Source organism: Curcuma longa, chromosome 7, assembly GCF_044706935.1.
Source record: "Curcuma longa cultivar G26 ecotype Majalengka, Jawa Barat chromosome 7, ITB_CL_G26_1.1, whole genome shotgun sequence".
NCBI lineage: Eukaryota > Viridiplantae > Streptophyta > Magnoliopsida > Zingiberales > Zingiberaceae > Curcuma > Curcuma longa.
The window spans coordinates 765,141-792,804 of record NC_133867.1 but is presented as its reverse complement, the minus strand read 5'-3'; the positions used below and the strand labels follow the sequence as shown (position 1 = coordinate 792,804).

Genomic DNA, 27,664 nt, shown 5'->3' with positions numbered 1-27,664 from the left:
TGTGGTGGCCGAACCTCCTCCAAGGTGTAGTGGTCGGATCCAAGGTGGGAGACAAGAAGAGGCGAAGTTGTTGCGAGAAGAAGCAAGGCGATCCAAGACATCATCATCCGGAGGTTGCAGTTCCTTTATTTCTGGAGGTCTGTTGTCCACACAACGTCCAGGAAGAAGTTGGGAATACAGCGGAAGGCTCCGAGGTTATCAACAAGGTTTGGGTATGATTTATTTTTCCGCAGTTTTTTTTTGTACCTAGAACTAGTCGTAAACCGTAGTTAAGTAATTTAGGAATCGGCGATCCTATGGATCGATTGACTTAGTCTTTTGTAGACTTTGTCAATTGATCCAGGCGGAATAAAATTTTTGTCCTGTGGAGTTCTATGCTTCTCGGAGCGGGTAGAATTCGGAGCATGGGACGAAGTTCCAGATCGCCAACATGAGGAGCTCATAAGGATTATCATGTAAACCCTGCAGGTGGACTTTGTCTGCATGATAATAAAGTTGAGTGGTACTACTCTTGGATTAAGAAGTTAATTAATTGAGTTGTCAGTAATGTTGGGTTGCAAGGGTGCAAACACAGTCCCACATCTAAAACACATGGGAAAGATCATGGGTTTAAAAGGATGGAAAGTATCTCCATTGGCATGAGGCCTTTTGGGGAGAGCCCAAGAACAAAAATCATGAGGGCTTAGGCCCAAAGTGGACAATATCATGCCATTGTGGAGATGTGGACATTCTTTAGACCCTACAATTGGTATCAGAGCCAGGTTGCTCTTCACCGGACTAACCGCCAGATGAGTCATGATCCAAATGTAACCATGTGGGGACCCTCGGGGAAAACAAAGGAAGTAGGGGAGGCTCGGACCATGAGGGACATGGCAGCCGGACCATGAGGACATGGTAGCCAGACCATGAGAAATGGCAGCCGGACTATGAGAAATGGTAGAGGAGTTTCCAATGGTTCTTTATTTGAGGGGGGAATTGTTGGGTTGCAAGGGTGCAAACACAGTCCCACATCTAAAACACATGGGAAAGATCATGGGTTTGAAAGGATGGAAAGTATCTCCATTGGCATGAGGCCTTTTGGGGAGAGCCCAAGAACAAAAACCATGAGGGCTTAGGTCCAAAGTGGACAATATCATGTCATTGTGGAGATGTGGACATTCTTTAAACCCTACAAGTAATTCAATTAATTGATCGACATACGATATCTTAAACACAGGGACATTAATGCACTCATAATAAGAAGGAGCTCATATTATAATATGGGATTGGTGCGGTAGTTCAATAATAACCCTTTAGTGGTATGAGTTATTATTGATGGACTTGAGCTAGGTGTTCAGGGAGAACACAGGAAACCCAAACCCATAAGGAGGTCAAAATCAATTCCTCCTCTAGGTCCTTGTTGTAGCCTCTGGATAAAGCCTCGTATCCACCCATGAAATTCTGTTAGAATTATGTTAGAATTCTGTTAAGAATTCTGTTAAGAATTCGGTTAGAATTATGTTAAGAATTCTGTTTAAAATTCTATTAAAAATTTAGTTAATAGAATTCAAATTAATTCTAAGTAAAATTATGTTAATTTTGTTATCCAACAAAATTTTATATAAATTTTGTTATCCAACAAAATTTTATTAAGTTTTGTTATCTAACAAAACTTTGGTTAAAAAATTTGTTATCCAACAAAATTATATAAATGTTGTTATCCAACAAAATTATATAAATTTTGTTATACAATAAAATTATAAAAAAATTAGTTATTTTTTCCTAAAAATTCTATAATGGCAAAGCTATAAAAGGGGAGGATTGGGAGAGGAAAAGTATAATCTCTAATTGCTTCCAAACCCCTTAGGGATGGCGGCACAAAGAGAGTTTTGTTCCCTCTTTTGGTTTGATAGGGTCGGCACCCCTTTCTCTACACCTCCTTCCCTTTTGTGTGCTTCAATTTTTTCTCCCCTTATCCCTTGCTAGGGCCGGTGCACAAGGATCTCATCCTTGCTAAGGCCAGCGGCCAAGAAGGGAGAAAGAAGAAGAGAAAGAAGAAGGGAAGCGGAGGAAGAAGAGGGAGGTTTTCTTCTTGCTTGCCATCGGATTAGAAGAAAGGAAAAGAAGGAATTTAGGTGGAGTCATCTTGGAAGATCGTTGCCCACACAACGTCCAAGAAGAGAAGAGGAATACAGCAGAAAATCAAGAGGTCTTCGGGTAAAGTATAACCATCTACACAATCTACAAAGAAGAAAGGTACAACTATTTATTCCGCTGCATAGTTGTTTTTGTTTTTTCTTTGTATGGATTCTGAATACCAACACAAGAGTCTAAGATCATATGCTTCGATCAAGGTGTACTTTGATTGGTCAAGAAATTGCTTGATCAATCAATCACATGTCTGATCGAAGACGTAGGCTGCTTGGAAAGATTCTGTCTTCAAAAAAATTTTATCCGACAAGAATTGAACGGAATGGAATTCCAGGCACCTACAGCTGTTCGTGTAGATACCGTGGAGGCGCGAACACACTGATCACGTTGAGATCCGCCAACCTCAGAAAGTAAAAGTTGCTGTCGGGATTGCGAAGGACTCGTATCGAAGGTAACCTTGCTTCTAGTAGATAGAATAATAAAACGAGTATGAGTTTTCGCTTGGATCTTCTGGAAGGATCCTTTTCCGCTGCGTTTATGCAAATAAATTTTTTTTGTCACATATAGATCTCTACAGTTAGGTTAGTTTAATTTTGATTGAGGCTAAGTGTGGAACGGGTTTGGTTTTGGTTAGGTTGCGTATCATAATTGTTGTTGATAGAATTAAATAATTATATTAAATATATAATTATAATTAGTGAGTGTTGTTTGTTTTAAATGGAAGGATTTTGTTTTGTTGATCCTGCTGTATACGGAGTTCGTATTTGGAGGGTTTTATTCGACGTGCGTTACACCAGATGGGTACCCTGTACTTGGTCACTACAGGATTCATTCTTAGTGCATGATCTTTTGTATGTTGCTTTTATCTATCTGGTTGATACTCTTGTTACTGGTGTTGTTTATCTAATTGATACCTTGTATTACTTGTTGCTTGATACTTCCCAGTTGACCTTTGATATAGTCTGATACTATTCTGTTGCTACTCCTATTAACCTAGTTGATATCTTGTGTTATTTGTTGCTTGATACATGCCGGTTGACCTTTGATTGATCTATCCATTGATAGTACAGTCTCAATTTTGTATCATCGACCTGTGAGGACTCATCTTGATTCATGTTAATTATGTTGATTAGTTGTAACATTACATATTGAGATAATCATCATAACATCTACATGCTAGAAGTAGATGTTATTGCCTGTTGTTGTTGTTATATCTCGCTGCTTGTGTGGGGTGAGATCATTATAGCACTACCTGTGTGGGTGCTACGCACTGCCTGTGTGGGTGCGATCATTATAGCACTGCCTGTGTGGGTGCTACACACTGTCCGTGTGGATGCGATCATTACAGCACTGCCTGTGTGAGTGCAACGCACTCCTGTGTGGGTGCGATCATTATAGCACTGCCTGTGTGGGTGCTACCATGCATTTGCTGTTGTATTATACTGCATTATTGTTTACAGCATCGTTGTCTGTGATTGTTGTACTTGTTTATGATATATGACTGTTGCACTTGTATGATATATGACTATTGCACTTGTTTGATATATGACGGTTGCATTGTATGACATGACATGCATTGCATGTATTCGCATGATTCCTATACCTGTTACACAGTATTGATCTTCCTTTGTTATCTCAGTTGATATATCATGTTCTATTACTATGATTTATATTACCTGTTGATTAGCCTTTATTTTTCTTTATATAGCTATTGTGGAGATTGTATACCTTTTATTATTCCTATTAATTTATCTTATCATGCACTTCTATCATGTATCCACTGAGTATCTAATGCTCACTATCCAGACCCTGGGGTTGCCTTGTTTTCTCCCCAGGTAGCTGATAGGAGGATAGTACTTGGAGCTTGGAGATCTAGTCGGCTGTATCCATCTCACATCAGAGGATTTGTATGGAGTGGTTGGTATGAGTTTATGGTATTGTGGTATAGACTGTATTTGTGGTTTAATGAATTTTGGTAAGTATCGGCATTTTTAGACTTATACTTGTAGTTGTAGGTTTTTGTTTAGAGTTGTCGTGTTTCTACTGCGAAGATTTTCTACTTTTTGTATGCATGTGATAGTAATAGTTTGTGGCTGTGTGGGCCTTATTATTTGTCTGTTTTGCATGTGGTATATATAGATATGGGCGTGTAGTCCTTGTTATAGTCGAGTAGGCGTACTTGTATACATGTATTCAGGGAAATTGTCATAGTTACAGGGGAGATGCTGCCGAAATTTTTCGGATGGTTATCTATTATAATATGGGATTGGTGCGGTAGTTCAATAATAACCCTTTAGTGGTATGAGTTATTATTGATGGACTTGAGCTAGGTGTTTAGGGAGAACACAGAAAGCCCAAGCCCATCAGGAGGTCAAAATCAATTCCTCCTCTAGGTCCCTGTTGTAGCCTCTGGATAAAGCCTCGTATCCACCCATGAAATTATATTAGAATTATGTTAGAATTCTATTAAGAATTCTATTAAGAATTCGATTAGAATTCTGTTAAGAATTCTGTTTAGAATTCTATTAAGAATTTAGTTAATATAATTCAGATTAATTCTAAGTAGAATTATGTTAATTTTGTTATCCAACAACATTTTATATAAATTTTGTTATCCAACAAAATTTTATTAAGTTTTGTTATCCAACAAAACTTTGGTTAAAAAATTTGTTATCCAGCAAAATTATATAAATTTTGTTATACAATAAAATTATAAAAAATTAGTTATTTTTTTCCTAAAAATTCTATAATGGCAAAGCTATAAAGGGGAGGATTGGGAGAGGAAAAGTATAATCTCTAATTGCTTCCAAACCCCTTAGGGCCGGCGACACAAAGAGAGTTTTGTTCCCTCTTTTGGTTTGCTAGGGCCGGCACCCCTTTCTCTACACCTCCTTCCCTTTTGTGTGCTTCGATTTTTTTCTCCCCTTATCCCTTGCTAGGGCTGGCGCACAAGGATCTCATCCTTGCTAAGGCCGGCGACCAAGAAGGGAGAAAGAAGAAGAGAAAAGAAGAAGGGAAGCGGAGGAAGAAGAGGGAGGTTTTCTTCTTGCTTGCCATTGGATTAGAAGAGAGGAAAAGAAAGAATTTGGGTGGAGTCATCTTGGAAGATCGTTGTCCACACAATGTCCAAGAAGAGAAGAGGAATACAGCAGAAAATCAAGAGGTCTTCGGGTAAAGTATAACCATCTACACAATCTACAAAGAAGAAAGGTACAACTATTTATTCCGCTGCGTAGTTGTTTTTGTTTTTTCTTTGTATGGATTCTGAATACCAACACAAGAGTCTAAGATCATATGCTTCGATCAAGGTGTGCTTTGATTGGTCAAGAAATTGCTTGATCAATCAAACACATGTCTGATCGAAGACGTAGGCTGCTTGGAAAGATTCTGTCTTCAAAAAATTTTTGTCCGGCAAGAATTGAACGGAATGGAATTCCAGGCACCTACAGCTGTTCGTGTGGATACCGTGGAGGTGCGAACACACTGATCGCGTTGAGATCCGCCAACCTCAGAAAGTAAGAGTTGCTGTCGGGATTGCGAAGGGCTCGCATTGAAGGTAACCTCGCTTCTAGTAGATAGAATAATAAAACGAGTATGAGTTTTCGCTTGGATCTTCTAGAGAGATCCTTTTCCGCTACGTTTATGCAAATAAAAACTTTTTTTGTCACATATAGATCCCTACAGTTAGGTTAGTTTAATTTTGATTGAGGCTAAGTGTGGAACGGGTCTGGTTTTGGTTAGGTTGTGTATCATAATTGTTGTTGATAGAATTAAATAATTATATTAAATATATAATTATAATTAGTGAGTGTTGTTTGTTTTAAATGGCAGGATTTTGATTTGTTGATCTTGCTGTATACGGAGTTCATATTTGGAGGGTTTTATTCGACATGCGTTACACCAGGTGGGTAACCTGTACTTGGTCACTACAAGATTCATTCTTAGTGCATGATCTTTTGTATGTTGCTTTTATCTATCTGGTTGATACTCTTGTTACTAGTGTTGTTTATCTAGTTGATACCTTGTATTACTTGTTGCTTGATGCTTTCCAATTGACCTTTGATATAGTCTGATACTATCCTGTTGCTATTCCTATTAACCTAGTTGATATCTTGTGTTATTTGTTGCTTGATACATGCCGATTGACCTTTGATTGATCTATCCATTGATAATACAGTCTCGATTTTATATCATTGACCTATGAGGACTCATCTTGATTCATGTTAATTATGCTGATTAGTTGTAACATTACATATTGAGATGATCATCATAACATCTACATGCTAGAAGTAGATGTTATTGCCTGTTGTTGTTGTTATATCTCACTGCTTGTGTGGGTGAGATCATTATAGCACTGCCTGTGTGGGTGCGATCATTATAGCACTGCCTGTATGGGTGTTACGCACTGCCCATGTGGGTGCGATCATTACAACACTGCCTGTGTGAGTGCAACGCACTGCCTGTGTGGGTGCGATCATTATAGCACTGCTTGTGTGGGTGCTACCATGCATTTGCTGTTGTATTATACTGCATTATTGTTTACAACATCGTTGTGTGTGATTGGTGTACTTGTATGATATATGACTGTTGCACTTGTATGATATATAACTATTGCACTTGTTTGATATATGACGGTTGCATTGTATGACATGACATGCATTGCATGTATTCGCATGATTCCTATACCTGTTACATAGTATTAACCTTCCTTTGTTATCTCAGTTGATATATCATGTTCTATTACTATGATTCAGATTACCTGTTGATTAGCCTTTATTTTTCTTTATATAGCTATTGTGGAGACTGTATACCTTTTATTATTCCTGTTGATTTATCTTATCATGTACTTCTATCATGTATCCACTGAGTATCTAATGCTCACTATCCAGACCCTGGGGTTGCCTTGTTTTCTCTCCAGGTAGCAGATAGGAGGATAGTACTTGGAGCTTGGAGATCTAGCCGGTCGTATCCATCTCACATCAGAGGATTTGTATGGAGTGGTTGGTATGAGTTTATGGTATTTGTGGTATAGACTGTATTTGTGGTTTAATGAATTTTTGTAAGTATCGGCATTTTTAGACTTATACTTGTAGTTGTAGGTTTTTGTTTAGAGTTGTCGTGTTTCTACTGCGAAGATTTTCTACTTTTTGTATGCATGTGATAGTAATAGTTTGTGGTTGTGTGAGCCTTATTATTTGTCTGTTTTGCATGTGGTATATATGGATATGGGCGTGTAGTCCTTGTTATAGCCGTGTAGGCGTACTTGTATACATGTATTCAAGGAAATTGTCATAGTTACAGGGGAGATGCTGCCGAAATTTTTCGGATGGTTATCTCTCGGGACGTGATAGCTAGTTATCATATACCGATTATGTAACACGTATACCTAACTATCACATTATGTTATCAACTACTTGAATATTCACATAAGCATCGGGTTGTTAACACATTAACACGTATACATCATATACATAACACCCAACTTCACCTCTCTCCACATTGACCTTGGAGAGAGTCTAACAAATCAACGCTTCAAGTTAAAGTCAGCTCGCTAATCGTGAGATCATATCTCGATGGTTTGAACATATTTAAGTTCAAGTCGAGCTTAGAGAGAGTCCAACAACCCAAACAATAAATTAAACTCTGATTTTTACCATATTAGTGAAAGGTGTTAGCCTTAATTATTCGTAAGGGATTTTCAGGTCTCATCCTCTTTTCATGCAATAACCAAATTATCTATATGACAAGACAATAAATGACATGACATAATTAATTTAATTAATCATAGCGAATGACATGTCATGTCATAATTAATGTAATTAATCATTACTATTTCCAGCCATAATCGTGGCAAATCTTATTCAATAAAATATGATTAAGAATTCAATTTCACAAACTAAAATTCTTTAATTAGATTAGGAAATAATTTTTTATATTTAATCATATATTTTATTTTAGTAAATAATTTTTCTAATATGAAATTTCCTAACCAATTAAGAAATTTCTATAATTAAAATTTTTAAATTAAATAAAAAATTTCTTAATTAAATTTACAACTAACTATATCATGTAAAATATTTTACGCATATGTTTTGCACTATTAAACTCTGATACCACTGTAGGGATCGTCTTAGTGCAATACGCGCGTTTACACATTTCAGAAATATGCGCAGCGGAAATAAATAAGTAAATAAAACTAATTATGATAACGCACACATACAAATACATACTATAACAGTGTATAAGACATGACTGAAAATTAAAATTTTCAGAATAATAAATAATTCTACTCGTACCTCATAGATTATATTGAGTGGTGTTGCCATTAATCGAGCGGTCCTTGTCAAAGTTCCTCTTCTATTGGTGGTACACGCCAAGCTCTCGTCTGGATGACTTTTAAGTCACGAGTTGCATCACCGTCTTTGGTACTAGCCGACCATTGACAATGATCAAATCGAGAGAAAACCTAATTCTGAAAACACATAACAACGTTTATCGCAATCATTTTTTGGGGTTTTCTAACTATCACCGGAAATCATATTACTGGTGCAGTTATCGGTAGTCAACCTTTGACCGTCGATAAAAGGGCAAATAGTCAGAACCTTTCCGACATTGATGGAATGATTATCCAGAAGCTTCACAAGCTTCCTTCAATGATAATATGGTTCCCACAGTTGCTGTTCATGGTGAACACTTCACCTCTCCTTGCTATCCACTATGAATACTGGCTATCGGCGTCCAACACTGGCCGAAGATTCACTTTAGTGGTTAGCTAGAACTGGCACACCATAAACTGACCATGAGATTAAGGATGTGTCCAGCAACCAGGACCAACGCCGACTAGGAGAAATAACCTGGGAAGGAGATGATCGGATTTTTGTCTCCTCGTACAACTGGCGAAAATGGCTTTAAAATCGCTCGGGTTTTCCAATCAGAAAATAAGGGAAATCGGCTACAACGGGAGAAATCGCGATTGGTAAATAGGGTTAAATCAAGATTCCCCAATTAGTTAAAGTTGGATCAGAGAGAGGAAGAAGGGCTGCGCTTGCTTGACCCAATTCCATTCGATTCGTTCGAAGAAGAAAACCCCTGTTTAGAACCTCAAATCGCCTTCTTCAGCCAAGCGGTGCCGCACGAAGAAAGGCTCGGCCAGTGACGAACGTGCAAAGGAAGGCTCGGTCAATAACGGGTCTACACTTGGAGAAGATCAGGGAAACACTGTGAGACGAGGAGGAAGGATCGCGATTAGGGCTTCTAGGGTTTTCCACAGATTTGCGCTCGCTCACTCGGCTTTCTTTTTATCGCGGTCACCGTGATTTTTCTGTCGAGGAATCAGTAAATCGTGTCATTGGAAGACCCAGGCATGAGGAGAAGAGGTCGCGTGACATGGTTGAGCGGGGAGGAAGAAAACCAGAGAAAAATAACCCAATTAACCTAAACCGGATACAACCCTAGTTACTATAGCGAACCAAAACTATAGCAAATCAGGTTTAATCTTGGTTCACTTGGTTCACTAACCAAATGACATCCGATTTGACCTAAACCAGTTTTGTTCAATTTATCTTCTCAAGATGAAGCTCCTCATTGCTTCTAAATTTCCAAAATAATTTCCATTATGAACCAAACTAAGGTAGTTTAATTTTGGTTCAATATTGAATCGTTTGATTCAATAACCAAACGCGACCTTTGATTGGAACGAAATCAATTTCGTTCATTTCATTTTCATAAGACAAATTTCATCATTTTATCTTTTGTCCAGTCTAAGTAGACTTTATTTCTCTCGAACTAAGAATCAAATTCTCAAACTTATTTTAAGTCCTTCGAAAAACTTGTAGTGCGTGTGACCCAATAGGTTTCCGATTATGTTGGTCATTCGTAATTAACCATTAATTGTGAAATGATCATGAGTGACACCTAGTAGTACATCATGATCTCTAATTGATCGAAAAATCAATGATTAATTCCAGAACATTTCTAAATCCTTCAGCAGCTACAATAAGACGTGTCTTGTTCCTTTCATCGTCTTATATCCACTTGGTTCAAGATATGGTCTATATGTGTCAGCCCCCAATAAGCTGACTACGTCACACCTAGGTCAAGTTGCTTTCTTATCCTATAGAACCAATTTACTTGTACATATGTCTAGGTGTACCATACTCTTGACATATAATACTTTAGCCAAAGATTTTTAGTAACAATCCTAATAAACGGTCGTAGGATATACGTCTCTTTTTACAAAGAGCGATAAATCCTCTGTGGGCATTCAAACACCTTCGGGTACTTCGACTTATACCCAATCATCCCGAGTCCATACTTCATCGAAGATGCCTGCTTAAGATGTCAAAGTATAAGTCTCCGTAACCAAGATGACTTGAATACCGCAAGTCCAAGGAAACTCGCACTTGAATACCGCAATGAGATCTTCATTGACATATGTATAGAACCATATGAAGTCTTAAGGCAGGTCATTCTAATAAACTAGCCACCTTTAACTAGCATTCACGTTTAACTCTCAACATCCAATGTCTCCAGCAGTGAGATCGACTGCTTGGTAAACCAAGGAGTTTAAAACGTGCTAGTCTCAACAGAATCAATGACGTCCGTGCTCATCAATTCTTCGACTAGGAATAATTTTAATATATTCATAATTGCACATGTAGAGATGCTCACTAGTTGTGATCCAATCACAAATTCTCTCATGCTATTATTGAGTGATGCTACTTGTCACAACATATTCCCGTCACAAATTTGTGATGGGAATCTGGACCGTTCAATCACAATCACCCATTCAATCACAATCATCCATTCAATCTACGATCAGGATTTAATCTTAATTTTAAAATCCAACGGTGCAGATTCCTGTCACAACATTTGTGACGGGAATTCTATTGTGACAAGTAGCTTTTTTCATAAATCATATTGTGAACATTCAGTAAATGAGTTTAAGATCCAATCAAACACATGGAGAATGTACACTCAAATAGTAAATTTCTATTTATCCAATAAATAGTATAATTGTAAGACGATTGCCTTAGGACACCTCTCAAATATAACACTCATTAATTCATCAAGTAGGGAATATTTCTGTACGTACATAATTACACATATAGAGATACTCACTAATTGTGATCCAATCATAATTTGTCTCATACTATCCAGTATTGTGAACCTTATTAATTGAGTTTAAGATTAAATCAAATACATAGGGAGTATATACTCAAATAGTAATTTTATTTATTTAATAAATAGTATATTATCTAAGGCGATTGTTTTAAGACATCTCTCAAATATAACATGCATTTACTATTTTGTTTATCATATATATAATGTGCACCTTCATTTTTAATATTGTGTTGATTTTAACTAACTTTAAATTGAGATTCCATATGATCAAAAAGGGAAGATTATTAGGGCTGGGTGCATAACATTGATCCTATGTTTTGATGTATAGATAAGTTTAAAGTCAGTATATATGTGTATTGATCGATGTTGTCAAGTATGCAGGTTACTTGACAAATGGTAAGTCCTGGTTAGGAACCAAATAAAGGCTAAAGTCCTAGCAAGGCTAGGCGGTGCAAGTTTTGGTTGAGAACTAGATAGTGGGAGTCCTAGTGAAGCTAAATAAGTACAAAGTCCTGGTTGAAAATTAGATAGTTGGTTAAGCCTTGCTTGAGAACTGGGCAGAGCAAGTCCAAGCGAAGCCAGCGGGGGACTAAAGTCTTGATAGAGCAAGTCCAAGTAGAGGTAACTGGAAGCTGTAGCTTGGCAAATAAGTCCAAGTGGAGAAAGATGAAAGTTGTGGCTTGGCAAACAAGTCTAAGTGAAAGTAGCTAGTAATTGGAAGTTGTGGCTTGACAAATCATATTAGATGGGTTAGCTAGTAGTTAAACATCTAGTCAAGGTATGCACGATTAAAGGTAAAATCTATATCATACTTATTACACATATCAAGTGCAGGGAAGCAAGCTTGATGATTCCAAACCACCAGTGGAAGCCCGAGCGAATGGTTGGAGATAACTTTTGACCATTGGAGTCGAGGTCTCGTAGCCAACTGGAGCGAGGGTCGGGCGATTGTAGCATCTAGGCGATCGTAGATGCTTCCAGGAGATAAGTATAAATGAAATCATGGAATATGGAAAAGTTAATTCAAAGAAGAGCTCCAGACAATCGGAGGGATCCCAGTTGATCGGGATCGTAGATAACATTTATTTTTGTATAAACATTGCAGTCATGTTAATAAACTCCCAAGCGATTAGGGATGGTTCAGTCAATCGAAAGATTACACGTCAGCATCCGAAGAATGCCTATAAAAAGAGCTATGATGTAGAGATTTCCAACAATCTTATTTTCAATCATTCTCAACGTGCTCATGCTATTGCCCATGCTCATATTTAGTACTTTTTAGACGCTATGCACTACAACTTCATGCTTTATTCTACATAAGATAACATAAGCGTAACATTATTATTTCTTAGTTATTGTACATTTTTATATTATTATGCCTTATTTTTTGATTCTTTTTAAAATTTTTTCACCTTTAAAATTTTTATAAAAAAGAGTTAATTGTCATAAAATCAATTTATTTATACCGTACATCTTTACAATTTGTGCTATAGAAATCTTACATGCTTAATTTAAAAAATATTATTCTCAAGTTAGTCATATATCTATTTTAATTATTTATTTTTTTCACTATATCACTTTGTATATATTGTTTAGAGTTATTTTTTATTCATAAAAGCTTATAAAATTTGTAATGCTATCTATCTCTCTTTCCCTAATGTCAAGTTTGATCCTACACGATCATCGCGATTAAATTGAAGTCGTAAAATTACTTTTTAAAATTAATTTTTTATTTATTTTTATAATTTTTTATATATAATTTTTTTGATTTCGATTTATTTAGATAATTTACTGTACATATAGATTTTATATTATTTGATAATGCCTTATATTTATGGTACGAGCACATCATACTTTTACTAAAAAGATAAAAATGATTTAAATATTTTTTTTATTACAATGAGCACAGGACGAGAAATAAAATAGAAAATGGATACGTTATTTTGAAATTTCTAAACTCGGATACATAATTTAGATAATACCAAAAGTTTGTAACGTGATTCAATAAAATTTTAAATTTAAATTATTTGTCGAACTTGGACACTCGAGAGGGCCCCTAGAATTTATATAATCCATATTGTACGAGTATTGAAGGACACGTGTATGACTATGTGTGGAGCTGTCTACGTCACGGCTGGTGTTGCGATCAGCAGGTCGTCGCAGCTCCTGGAAGCTTCGCCCGACACATGCAGAGGACGGCGCTCAAATCACGACACGTCATCTCACACGCGACACCGAAAGACATCCGCCGCGTTGCTATTAATATTTCGATCTACGGAGAATGAAGATTCCTTCTTGCTGAAGAGAAATTGAAGCTTTCAGACCTAGAATCAATTGGAGATCAGAACGACAGAGGAGAAACCTAATCCGAAGAAGAAACAGATGGCGAGGATGATGGAGACGAATAGGTACGGTTAATTTCCTTGCACCAACCGATCCTTGATCCATTCTTTTCGAAAAATCTCTTTAGTCAACTGTTTCTGCCTCGATTTGGTTTTCATCGTTTAAATTTGTGCTTTTCGTGTTTGTTGTGTTCATGGCTTCATTGTCGTTGTTTTGGCACTGTTTCTCAGTCTTCCTTTTTCGATTGGTGGACTGACTTTATACGCTTATGGGTTATGTCTCTTTTTCCGCCTTAGATGTGCCGGTTTGAAATTTATCCTTTTTTTCAAATTCTTTGGTAATGGGAGGTTACTGATTGAACATATTAACTAGGGCGAAGTTGGAAGATAACTGTTACCTACGGAAACATCTCCTGTGTCACTCTAATTCCGTGGCATATGAGAAGAAAAGCATGGTTTGGGTGATGGTGGTGGTGTGCGATTGGGGGTGTGGGGAAACTACCTACTTACTTTAGTCTCTTTGCAGTTTGGATTGAATTGCCTCTCTCGTGCCCTTTAACATCTTTTTATGATTTAAACTGAGAAACCTAAGGTGGAACCAATTTAGATTCGGAGAGTTGCCCCTCCGTAAGTGAATTAGTGTTTGCAGCGCTTGGATTTGGTTGGTTCTAGTAGGACATTTATACTTTTGGCGGGAGCTAATTGAATAGATCTGAGTGTTTTCCTTTGTTAAAGATTCAAAGATAAAGGTTCGCGTTTGATTGTCAAGATGATGATGATTGGTCTTCACTTGGTTGATGTTACCGAAATTGGGTTCTTGACTAGTATCTCCCTCTTGTGCATAGAAGTATCGGAGGAATTTTGCGTTTTGATTTAATGGTTGTTGCTTCATAACGAATCTGTAGGCACAATCGATCTTATAGTTCTCTGTTGCTCACTCTCGAGGAATAATTTGATGCTTTGAAGCTTTTGTTTTCCTCTTAGAAACTATGCAAGTTGACAACATTGACCCACAACGATGTAACCCCAAAGTGATTTCCAGTCATAATAGTAAGGATGCACATGCACTTTATGTTTGGCAAAGTTGTATTGTGCGAAATGGTTCTACATGGTGGTGACAATTGATGATTCCTTCAGTTTATCCTTCCAAAATGGCAACATCTTTTCACGATTATAGAATGTTTCTAACTCCAGACTGTAGAACCTAACAAATGTTGATTTAGCCATGGTTTGGTTAACTTGTGAATAACCTGATTTCTTGGTCTGAATAGATTATAACCCGAATTTTTATTTTGCTCGTATTTATCGTTTTCCACGAGTTATGCAATTTTAATACGAGTTTCTGGAATTCATTGATTTAGTTTTTAAGCCTTCTTCTATACTCACACTCCATGTTGTTTTGTGATATTATGCTGGACTAGATCTGAGGTGCAGGTGATTGATTGTCTTATTCCGCGGTTCATGTAAGTATGATATTGGAATCTTTTATGATGTTTTTAATGTTGACTTCACGTTTCTCTTGTTTTTGAAAAGATAGCACACAGCTTTGTTATCAAGATTGGTTCTTAATTCCAGTACATGCAGACCAGTTCTAAGTAAAATCAGACTTCCATGTAAGTTGTATTTCTGGCAATTGTTTTGTTTGTGTGTGTGTGTGCACGTGAACCTGCATGATTTGCTCGCGAAAAATACTCCTGCGTAACCTCAAGTGAGCCCATGTGAGACGTCTTCTAGATGTTGCCTAGAAATGTTTTCTTTGTTTACGGTCTATGGCTCTTATAAATTCTCGGGTTTCGGTGTGAGGTAAAGATGACTAATGAGTGTTTCTGTTACCTCACTTATACCTTTTCTTTATCCTCTGCTTGTTCTTTTGTTGTCTATATCAATGTCTTGAGAGGTCTTTCCTCTGTTTATCATATCGCTTGTTAATGCTGTTATTGGCTTTTTGCAAAATTTGCTGTTTACCCGTTTCTAATTTCTGTGATTTTCCTGAAGAAAAAAAAGAGCACGCAGGGGGAAGAATGGCAGCGACTCTGTAGCAGAAACTATCTCCTGGTGGAGAGAGCATAATAAAAAACTTGACTGCTTCAAGGAGAGTGAGAAGCGAGTTCAGAAACCACCTGCTAAAGGTTCAAAGAAAGGTTGTATGAGAGGCAAAGGAGGACCAGAAAATACTAGCTGCCAGTACCGTGGTGTTAGACAACGCACCTGGGGCAAATGGGTCGCTGAGATCCGAGAACCTAACCGGGGGAGTCGCCTTTGGCTCGGAACATTCGAAATTGCAATTGAAGCCGCCCTTGCTTATGATGAGGCTGCAAGAGCTATGTATGGTAACTTGGCCCGCCTTAACTTTCCGGAGGCTATGCCATGGGAAGACCCATGTGAGTCTGCTTCTTCGGCTTCACATAATTGTTCCACTGTGATTGGTGCCTCCATTTCTCAAGAGGATCAGATTAGAGATCCTAAAGCTAAAGTCAAAGAGGAGCTCCAGTCTCATCACAACGATACCATTGGTTTCTTGCAAGACGCGCCTTTATCTCCTGCAGCGCCTGAGGATGAATTCTCTGTGGAGGAAACGTTGAGGATGATAGCAAGTGAAATTGAAAGCAACAGCGTGGATGAGTTTGGTGCCACAGTGAACTGGCAATGGTCTATGTCAGAGGACAACCAATTGAACTTCCATAACACACATGATACCATCGAAATTGGTCCTTTGTGGGCCGACAGAGACCAACTTGAGTTGGATACGGAATACAGTAACATTGTTTCAAAGCCGTTGTTGGGTGACGACTGGGAGCAAGGCGTGGTGATGGAAATGCCTAAAACTGCTGAGTTTGGTATCTCCACTGTGGATATCCTTTCAAGTCCAACTAATTGATTATGTCCTGTCAAACCATTTATTTCCAGAACCACTCGAACTCTACTTTTTAAAAGAGATGAGAGATGGACAACTTCATTTTCTGCCTTGTACATAGTTCTCATAGAAGTTGGAAGTTGTATTCTGTTTGATTAGTCACCTGTCATGCACATAGTTGTCTTGAAGTTGCATCCCTTTGATTATAACAGTTTTATTTTCTGGTTTAGATAGGTTGCGTAGCCGGCAGTGTCTCGGCAAGGTTGCTACTGTATTTGGTCTGGACTGTTGTATTTTGTGATTTAAACATGTTGCATAAATATTTAGGGACTCCCTGCAGTGGACACAGATCTTATTGTACCTCTATTACATTTGTTAATTCTATTTGTTTTGGCAATTTCTCACACGGCTTAGTTTGTTATGTGATTTATACAAATTAAGTTGATGGTTTTGAGATTGTTCAAATCATGAGATTTCACGTAAATTCATTTTTTATTTTATCCTTTTCAAATATCATGTGTGTGGTCGTATGATCGTTTGAAGCAAAGATCACTTCGAATTATGTTTGTCTTCTCAAAGAAAGCGATCTTTATCCAAATCAAAGGTGACGATCGACGAACAATGTAATTTATTTTCCGACGAATTGTGATCTTCTACTGTGCGAAAAAGTCAAACGGAGAGAAATTAACTAACGTTGAGTTGGTGCTGAATATTTTCTGACGAATGATACAGCTTCTTGTCAAGGAAAACGAGGAATATAGTATAGGTTAAAATCATTGCTCAAGTGAAGTTTTATATCTTAACTTATTGTACGTAGAAAAGGCGATAGGAGAAAACCTAATAAATATAGCTCCATTGCATCTTATTCTCCAACGAACAGTGCAGTTTATGTCTTCGATGATCTTCAAGAGACAGTTGTGTTGGATCGAGAAAGCGTTAGAGGGGGTGAATAGCACTCTTCATACGCGTTTAAATATCGTTCGAATTCAAAGTCATTACAGTGGAAATGAAAATTAATTAGTTTACTTGGTTTGTAGTCGCGTGGCTACTACTCCAAGATCCGTTGTCAATTTGACCACTTATATTGGGTAATCATTATTCACCTTCTTCTTGAATGAGAAGAAGGTTTGTTTCTTTACAATAGTAGGGTACGGTAAAAATCCTATTGACCCTTAGAAATTAAGTGCATAATAGAAACAAATACACAATAACAAGCACAACGAACTATGCGTTATCAAATGCTAGGCTCGTTTGAGTTCGTAACAGTGTTGCGTCGATGTTGTGTCGTTGAAGCTTTGAGTATGTCGTCCTCGAGACTTGAAATCGTAGAGGAATACTTGGACGATGAAGACGAACCCTACTTTTATAGGGTAATCCGGGCACTTGGATCAGCCTCGAGCACCCCCATCGAAGCCTATCTGATCTGACTTCATCACTGACTTATCCATCTCTAGGCATCCGGGCCACCTCTAGGCACCTGAATCGTTGATGTGGCAACATTTGGCCGAAGCTTTATCTGCATTGAACTGGATCCCTTCCTGAGTGTTTGGATCCCTTCCGAGCACTTGGAAGTTGATGTGTACTGACCATTTAGTGTGTGCCAACTCAGCTTGCTCACTAGGACTCTACCCTTCTAGGCTCCTAGAGCACATCTAGGCACTTGGAGCTCCATCTAGGCTCCTAGAATTAGCGATTTTGGTCAATTTCTGATTTGAGTTTCTACATCATAGAGACAGTATAAACATAATATAACGAGTATGAATGACAACTTTCCATCTGTTCGGTCTCAACTTTCGATCTCTCGTGAAATCTCAAGTTTGATTGACGCTTACTGCTCTCTTTCCGAGAATGCGTTCTCACTACTCCGCTCAAGAGAGTTAACCTGATGCCTAATCTTGATCCACCTAATTATTTGGACTTTTGTTCAGCTGATCTTAACCCTCGAAACTTTTACTAAACTTTGATCCTTGACCCTATCTAGACTTTCGCATGGTGTTCTCGACCCCAGGACTTCCTACTTGGTGTTCTCGACCCCTAGGGCTTTCTATTCAATGTCCTCGATCTGCCAAGTCTTCTTGTCTAGTCTATCTGACCAAGACCTCCTTGCTCAGTCCCACTAGCTAGGACTATTGGTGTAGAGAGAACTAGATAATCGAACCAATATTTTGATCAATGCAAAGGGTTTAAGTTAAGCCTGTGGTGTGTACTAAAGAGCTTAAATGAATGTATAGGTAGCACAAAAAAGTCATCGTCTGGAAGATTAGGCAAGGAAGTCCTAGTTAGAAGGAATGGGTAGGAAGCTTTGGCATATCAAAGTACTAGGCAGGAAGTCTAGGTGGGTCAGTGGATAGGACGTTAAGATGAGTGATGGATCAGCAAGGACCATGTTGGGGCAAGGAGCACCAGATAACTGCATCAACATTCATAAGTTTTCATAGAGATGGTTGATGGTCATCAGACGACCGGGGTTACTTGGTGATGACTGGATAACGATAAGTCTTCTCTTTCGACAAAGCTGAACACAGTGAACATTTCACCAGCGTTCCACCTCCAACAGCTACACTACATGAAGAACAACCAAGGTAGCTGAAAGAATCATCACAAGCCCCTCCAAATAGCTTGGTGTTCTCTGATGGGTGATCAAAAAGATCATCCTACCGGCGTTCAACGGCAAGCGGCGATCCTGGGAGAAGTCGGCTGGATATCTTCTATTCTCCTCCGGCGATAGCGGCTATAGTAAGAAGAAGAAGGGTTGTTAAATTTTATTTTATTTATTTATCACTCATACCCTTCAATTTTTTTTTAAAATTTATAATTAACCAAACTCCTAATTCTCACTCAGGTAATATAGTAGAAGTCCGGGTTGTCTTTCATGGACTCAATGACGAAAGTTTACCCTAGACACATGGTACGGGATTTTACTTTGTTGATCGTGCTTATTCATTCCTAACTACCTACAAGATCCATTTATTGACAATTAAATTCTACAAACTAAAACAAGTCATACTCCCTAGCTACAATATTAATCATATTTCACATAAAATAAAATAACTTTAAAAAAGCAAGAACATGTTCATTATTCAATTCATGGCAACCACAACAATCATTCACTGATATAACATACACATGAACAAATTCAACAACAGCATTCTTAACAACATTATACACATCAAACATACAATTACAAAATAACTTGTTCCATTTACAATAATAACAATTTATTACATGAATTCCATTCATTAATCCCAATTCAACATACAACGTATCTCATACACACAAATCCATTTATACAACATACAACAACTCAACATATATCATACAATAACTATAACATACAACCTACACTACAAAATAACTTATGCATAAACATTCAATAAATTCACATAATCCATTTACACTTGAATCATGACAACAAAATCTCATGTCACTTGTTACTACAATTTTCATATTATCACAATCGAGCCAAATCACTACATGTTCAACATCAAATATATTTCATTAAATCGATTGCAACCATACAACCTATACAATCATTATACATTCACCTCATACATTCAACCAAGCATTCAACCATACAACTTATACAATTGCAGACAGAGACCGGTGGTTTCCTTGCTACAATCGCCGACAGGGACCAGCTACCTCCGACACTTCTATGGATGCAGAAGATTGAGCTATTGTTGGTCACCGTCACTGGAACAATCGCTCACAACGGCGGAGCACACACGACAAGGGAGGAAAGACCTATCACCAGAGTGCACCGCTCGCGGTGGAAGGTCGTGTGGATGGTCAGCACTCGTTGATTACAGCTACTGTCAGCGTCGCTCATGCTGATCAGGATGAAGAGTGGAGAAGCAGTGCGCAATGGATGAAGACGGCGAGAGCTCGGATTGCGATCGGGGAAGGAGAAGGGAGAATAATAATCGCGATTTGGGAAACAATAGTGACCGAGCCCCCATCAAGAACATCTAAGGAGCAATTATTTGAATATAATCTAGAGATTGAAAGAACATTCCATACCTTATAGGGAGCTCAGACGAATTCAATGAGTAACATGGCACTCAACAACAATAATAATAACAACAGAACTCTCAGAGAATTGGCAGTACCAGATGTTGCTTATCAACCTTCTTGCATCCAGTATCCTGAACTTGAAGTGGATTTTGAGCTTAGATCTGGAATAATTCATCTATTACCGAAGTTTCATGGCTTAGCTGGTGAGGATCCAAACAGACATTTACAGGAATTCCATGTGGTATGCTCAATAATGAAGCCTTAAAGCATATCAGAAGAGGACATCAAGCTCAGAGCATTTCCATTTTCATTGACAAACATGGCTAAAGATTGGTATTACTACCTTCCCCTAGGATCTATTACTAGTTGGAATGAAATGAGGAGGATATTCTTGGATAAATTCTGTTGGGATCGTCCCGGTACAATGCGAGTGTTTACTTGTTTCGCAAACGTGCACAGCGGAAATAAATAAATAATTAAGCTAATTATTATCACAACACACTCATGGCAAAACAGGAAATAACATGTACAAGGCATGATAAAAAATTAAAATTTATAGAAAACTAAATAATTCTGCGCGTACCTTCTTGATGACGTTTGAGCAGGATGGTATTAATCAAGCGGTCCTTGTCGAAGTCCCGTCTCTACTGGTGATCCACACCAATCTCTCATCTGGACGGCTTCAGAAGCCATGAGTCACGTCATCATCTTTGGTACTAGTTGATGATTGACAATGATCGATTTGAGAGAAGCCTTATTCTAGAAACAATGTAACAACATTTGTCGCGATCGTTCCGAGGCTTTCTGACTATCACCGAAAATTATATTCCCGATGTAGTTTTCTTCAGTGGTTAACCTTTAACCGCCAATTTAGGACAAATGATCGAAAACTCTTTCCGATCACGATGATGGAATAATTTCAAAAAGCTTCGTAAGCTTCCGTGAAATTAACAAACGATCATCATATGATCAGAGTTTGATTGGCCGTGACTGGACAACTCTCTGTAAAAGCTGTCATCCATGTTTCCTTTCCAACATTACCTATCCTCGATGAATAATTCATCGTAGGCCAATGACAACTCTACACGAGTGTATCAACAGCAGGACAATGAGATCCTTTTCAAGGAGTGGTGAATTCTCTATGGGCTATTCAAACACCTTCAGATACTTTGACTTATACCCAATCATCTCGGGTCCACACCTTCTCGGAGATGTTTGCTTAAGATGTCAAAGTGTAAGCCTCCATGATCAAGGTGATTTGAATACCACAAGTCAAAGAAAACTCACACTTAAGCTACATTGAGATCTTCATTGACATATGCATCAAACTATATGAAGTTTCAAGGTAGATCACTCCAATGAACTGGTTACCTTTAACCAGCATCCACGTTTAACTCTCAACATCCAATGTCTCCAGTACTGAGATCGACTGCTTGGCTAACCAAGGAGTTTAAACTGCTAGTCTCGACATAATCGATGATGTCCATGCTCATCAATTCCTCGACTAGGACAATTTCAATATATTTATAATTACACATGTAGAGATGCTCACGAGTTTTGATCAAATCATAAATTCTCTCATAATATGAATCGTATTGTGGACATTCAGTGTTTGAGTTTAAGATCCAATCAAATACATGGTCAGGAGGATTGAGAAACAAGATGAAATGCACCAGGTGTAAGTCTAGACAGGTCAGGAAGACCTAGAAGCATGACAAAAATCTAGAAAGGTCAAGAGGACCAGATGCTTGGTGGAAGTCTAGGTGGTTAGGTGGACTGGTGGCCTAGCAGCAAATCTTGGGGGCCAAGGACCATGATAAAGCGGGAATTCCTGCAGGACTTGTTGGCAAATCAGGTAAATTCTCTCGAGTGGAGTTGATAAGAGCACATTTTCGGAGCGGAACAATAGGCGTCGATCTAACCCAGGATTTCACTAGAATCCTGAAGTTAAGACCACTTAACAGTTCAAAAATTGTTAATCCAATTCTGTTACTTTGGTATTTGGACTAACTTGTAATGTAGATTGGAGAGGCAAAAATTTTGACACTGGGCGACTCTATCCAGAATCCAGTTGGCCGGACAGTCCAAGCGCCTAGAAGGTGAATCCAGGCGACTCGGGTTCGGATAATTGCAGCGGAAGTCAAAGTTCATCAAGATCCTCCTATTAGTAGAAGACTTAGAGCCAATTATGTGATAATTGATTAGGAACTTTTTTTTATCATATTCTATTATTAATAAAGGCATGATTTTTAGTTATTATATTTACTTTGTATTTGTGCCAAATAATTAAGTATAATAATATCTTTGGGTAGCTAGTTTTAATCTATATCATATCGATTGTTTGAATCATTAGTGAGATGATAAAGAGAACACTACTTTTAATCATTCCTAGTCAAGAATTAATATTCAGGGATGATGTTAAAACATTGAGATTAGCATGTAGGTCAACTAGATGTCTTGATCTTATAAGTCATAGATATGAGATATAACCATGAGTTTGATTCAAGTTTAACCTTTCAACTTTCTAAACTTAAATTTTAAAAACTAGTTTCTATAGGATCGAGTTAAGCGCTAGAGGGGGAGGGGGAGTGAATAGTGCTTAAGCATTTTTCTCAATTTTCAAAACTTCGAGCGTTCAATTGCGTAAAATAGAGTATAGCGGAAGACTAAGTAAAGTAAAATAAGAGATAAATTTTTTTACTTGGTTTACAAACGAAGGCTGCTACTCCAAGGCCCACAATCTGTGATCGTTTTCGAATGGGCAATCCACTAAGAGAACTTGTTTCCTTATGGAAACAAGTTGTAACAAGTACAAATGATTACGATAAAATAAACCTTTATCGTATTGAATAATACAAATAAACTTAACTCATCACCCAATTTGTCGGAGGTTTGTAGATCTTTAATCTGGCTCGATTCTGGTGTTACAATGGCTTGATTGGTTGCTTCTGCTCACTCAGGACACCGTTGGCTCGACAAAACTTGATAGTGGAAGTGTAAGAATTATTGTACGAAGCCTCTGGTTGAAGTTGCTTATATAATCCACTCAGGTCGACTGGAGTCCATCTCAGGTCGACCCCATGTAGACCGGGATCCTCTTCCTCCACGGCTAACTTCGCCTTCCAGTCGACTGGAGTCCCTATTCCGATCGACTCGAAGCTGATGTGGAGGGTATCGATAGACTTCAACTTCCACTGCGCTTATTCGAGCTTAGGTCGACTAGAATCAACGTTCCGATCGACTCATGCTGATGTGGAGGGTTTTGATATACTTTGACTTCTGCTGCACTTATCCAAGATCAGGTCGACTGGAATGCCCATTCCGTTAGACTTGAGCATCCAAACTTTGGATAACTTTGCCCAGAGTTAAGTACTTCACCTCTCCAACCTACATTACAAGTTAGCTCCAAAAATATATAAAAAACCGATGGAGAATCAGTTTTTAGAACTGTTTCTTGGTCTTAACTTTAGGTTTCCAATGAAATCTTAGGTTAGACTGACGCCTAATGTTCCTCTTCAGGAACGCGTCCTGACCCACTCCTCTAGTCGAGTTTACCTGACTACCAACTAAGTCCTCTAGACTTGTTGAACTTTTTGCTCGGCTTTGTCCTTGGCCCCCAGGATTTTGCTGCTGTGACTCGGTCCTCTATACGGTCTAGTCTTCACCAATTCTCTGGTCCTCCTGACTGTATTCGATTGGACTTTGGCCATGCTTCTTGGTCTTCCAACACTGCATGGGATTGCACTTGGTGCTTTTGATCTGCCAAGACTTCCACTTGATCCTCCAGATCAGGACTTGTCCTTACCTAGCCTCCAACTAGGACTTTGTCCTTTGCCTAGTCTCAACTAGGACTTTACCTGTGCTCTCTGCTGTTGGGATGTATACTATAAGCCTAGCTTTTTGTATGAATATCTAATTTAAAATGAGAATTACTTTGGTCAAATATTTGTATTTTATATTCTTTATATATGTTAATGTAGTTGTCCAATTAATTTATATTGTAGATAATATGGTGTGTGGTGCTACGTAGAAGATGTTAGAATCGGTTGGTTCGGTCAATATTTTACAGTGTCCATTTAATCTATACTATAGATTAACATGGTATGCGGAGTCACACACAGAAGACCATGCTATCAGTCCCTTATAGATTATAAACAGTGTTCACAACCAAGATGGATTGGACAAACCATCGGAGTGGTTGTAGTGTAATTTGGTCTTAGTCTGTCTTGACTATAGAATTATACTAGTACACTTAGTGTGTATTGAGCTGAGATAGGATGATCCAAAGGACAATCGGGCATCAGATAGTAGCTACGCGATCCACACCGATTACATTTGTACTCCTTGACCCCTTTGGCTCCACTGGGACCCACTCGAAGATCCTGAAGATAATCATATTTCCTTCCGCCGTCTCGAAGAGTCCCAAGACTCTAATTCCTGAGCCTGCCTCTTCTAACCAAAGTTCTATGAACTCCGACCCTTTGATTTTTCTGCATCTCTCACATGTGTAATCTGCTGCTGGGTAGTCTCAATGATCAGAGCCTGATCCAATGCCTCTCGGAGGTACTGATAGATCAACTAGACATCTTCAGGCGGATATATGGAGCTAAACCTGGCAAAAGTGGAACAGTCGATCTTTGTCCTGAGTTACCATATAAGGGCAGAACTCCGCAAAGTCTGAAACTCTGCATGATAACGAGGAACTGATCGGTCCCCTTGCTTCAGATTCATAAACTTTTCTCGCTGTGTCTGACAGAATGCCTCTGAAAGTACTGCCTCTCAAAAAGTTGTCCACGATGAAACTCGCTCTCCGAAGTATAGTCTACTGAGTTCCCCACCATGTGACAGCTTGATCACGTAAGTGATATCGCCAGCTCGACTCTCTCTGCCTCCGTGCAGGAAATGTAAGTGATGGGAAAGTCTTGAAAAACCGTTCCGATAAATTCTTGCAGAACAAAAATTTTTCCGAAACGATCTCAAGTTGCCCGATCGTTGGGCTCTTGTGTTTGGTTTACAGGATCCAAGAATAATTTAACTAATTGCGGAAACATTAAATTATACCTTTCTTCCGACGTTTCGGAAGGACGAAGTTTGTACCCGAAGACCTCTTGATCTTCTGCCGTATTCCTCTCCTCTTCTCGAACGTTGTGTGGGCAACGATCTTTCGAGAATTTTCTCCACCAGAATTCTCCCTCCGATGGCTATCAAACTTTCCTCCCGAAGAGAAGAAAAGAAGAAGAAGAGGGCTGGGTGATGGCTGCCGAAAGGATTCGGCTACCAAGAGAAGCTTTTCGTCGTCTCCTCCACCCCTTGGCAACCCCTTCTTTTATAGCCTAGTCATCCCACTAATATGGTATAATTCGAGCCATAAACATGGTATGATTGATTCACAAACATGGCATGATTGCAATCAATCAATTCGGAGAAAACGGCAAGATTTCGGAAGTTTCCAATTCGAACCCGCGAGCCTTAATCGATCAACGAATCGATTAACTCACGTAACTTTTCCTTATTAACACTAGTAATCGATCACCCGATCGATTACCAGTCGATTCTCCGCTTGGTAATCGATCAGGTGATCGTTTACCAGCATGGTAATCGATCCCTTGATCGATTACCACTCGCGGTGAGGAAAAACATGGTAATCGATCAGCTGATCGATTACCAAGGTGTGTAATCAATCATCTGATCGATTACACTACTTAGCATGGGTTCGAATGCCTGGTTTCTTCACTGAAAAGGTAAATATATAAAGAGTCGGGGGGTAGGAACCCTCCCCGTGATATCCAGAAATACATGTCACTCAGGCATAGACTACCTCTCTCAATCTAAATGCGGACAGCACCTCCCCTGTACACAGGAGGTATCTGAGGCATGAATACATATCATATCGCTCACACACAAAAGCCCCTACACATAGGGCTACCATAACACCAACAATAACACCAAGATACTACAGAAATATGACAAAACTGAAAACCAAAAACAAAACACTCAAAACACATCACATCAGTCACAAAACAAATCTCATCAACCACCACATCCACAGGCACAGGCGAAAAACGCAGTAGCAGTCAGGCTCCTCCTCAGGTGCATCTCCCAAGTATCTAGATGAAAGTAATCTGCCTCTCGGCCCCCTCATCTGCGGTCCATCCAGTCATCAGTCCATCAGCAGCTCCTGGAGTCCTCCACCTTTCGATGGGATTATACTCCTCCCAAAGAAGGGCAGCATCCTAAAATGTCATCACTTTTAGCAAGTGACCAGCTATAAACGGATTTATCAAGTCTTTACCGCGAGCCGTTTGCTGCGGACTAGATAGGCCTATGGTGGACCTATTCACCCTTGTGGGCTTTTTGGCAAAACCCCAGCCAAGGACGGATTTGCAACGTCTTTACCGTGAGCCATTTGCTATGGACTAGATGGATCATTTAGGTGGATCCATTCCCCTTTATAAGTATACATCAAAAGCAAGGTTACATACACACATCTCAGATCACTCTAAACTCCCACATGAACAACCCCGAGCTCACACTCACAGATTCTCACAGACCACTTGTTAACCCTGCTACCCCACACTCCTCCTGGGCTATATCCTGATTTCCCTTGTTCCTGACCTCTTTTTGCTACATCTTTTCATTCCCAGTCAATATTCCCATAATCATGCTGACTTACATTAGGCGCAGACCCCAGAATGTCCCCCATACAACTCCCAAACCAGTCCGAAAAAATCTGGACAGATTGTGCAGTCTGGAATACAACAGGCCTTTTCTTCATTTGGCAAGCTGGCAAGTGACAATTAGACTACCAGAAATCATACCTCAGCTCCTCCTTCAATTCCGAATCACTACCCAAAATCTCAGCACCTTGAAAAGCTCAAAAACCTGGCCGAACTATCTACTACAAAAACTGGACAGATTGTGTTTGCCAACAACCTCCCCCAATTGCACCTATGTATTCCTCTAATCAATGAATCTATGGACGTGCAATTGGATCTTCCGAAACATGTGCTCAAGGCTAGGAACTTTTCCCTCAAATTTCTTCCTATTCCTAGCCTCCCAAATAACATAAACCAAGCAAGATAAAGCAAGGTGGCAGCTTTTGGCTTTGCGTCGCTTTCCTTTGCATCTTTGACCCAATTCCCTTAGCATTTCTTCTATCTTCCGAAATTCAAAAGTGATACTCAGCCATTGCTTCAGGTTT

The 27,664-nt window shown here is 38.8% G+C and overlaps 1 protein-coding gene across 5 annotated transcripts; it reads left to right on the top strand.

The window, feature by feature from the left end:
- The first annotated feature begins 13,556 nt into the window (after positions 1 to 13,556).
- Positions 13,557 to 16,678, top strand: LOC141832451 (dehydration-responsive element-binding protein 2C-like). Of its 5 annotated transcripts, none has more exons than XM_074719956.1 (4): positions 13,578 to 13,661; positions 15,017 to 15,058; positions 15,133 to 15,208; positions 15,591 to 16,678. In XM_074719956.1, exon 4 carries the CDS (start codon positions 15,742 to 15,744, stop codon positions 16,471 to 16,473), a length of 732 nt encoding a protein of 243 aa, XP_074576057.1. In that variant the 5' UTR covers positions 13,578 to 13,661; positions 15,017 to 15,058; positions 15,133 to 15,208; positions 15,591 to 15,741; the 3' UTR covers positions 16,474 to 16,678. The 5 variants fall into 5 exon arrangements, with proteins under 5 accessions (XP_074576055.1, XP_074576056.1, XP_074576057.1 ...); XM_074719957.1 differs by having other exon boundaries at positions 15,129 to 15,208; XM_074719955.1 differs by having other exon boundaries at positions 13,577 to 13,661; positions 15,017 to 15,208.
- The last annotated feature ends 10,986 nt before the right edge of the window (positions 16,679 to 27,664 follow it).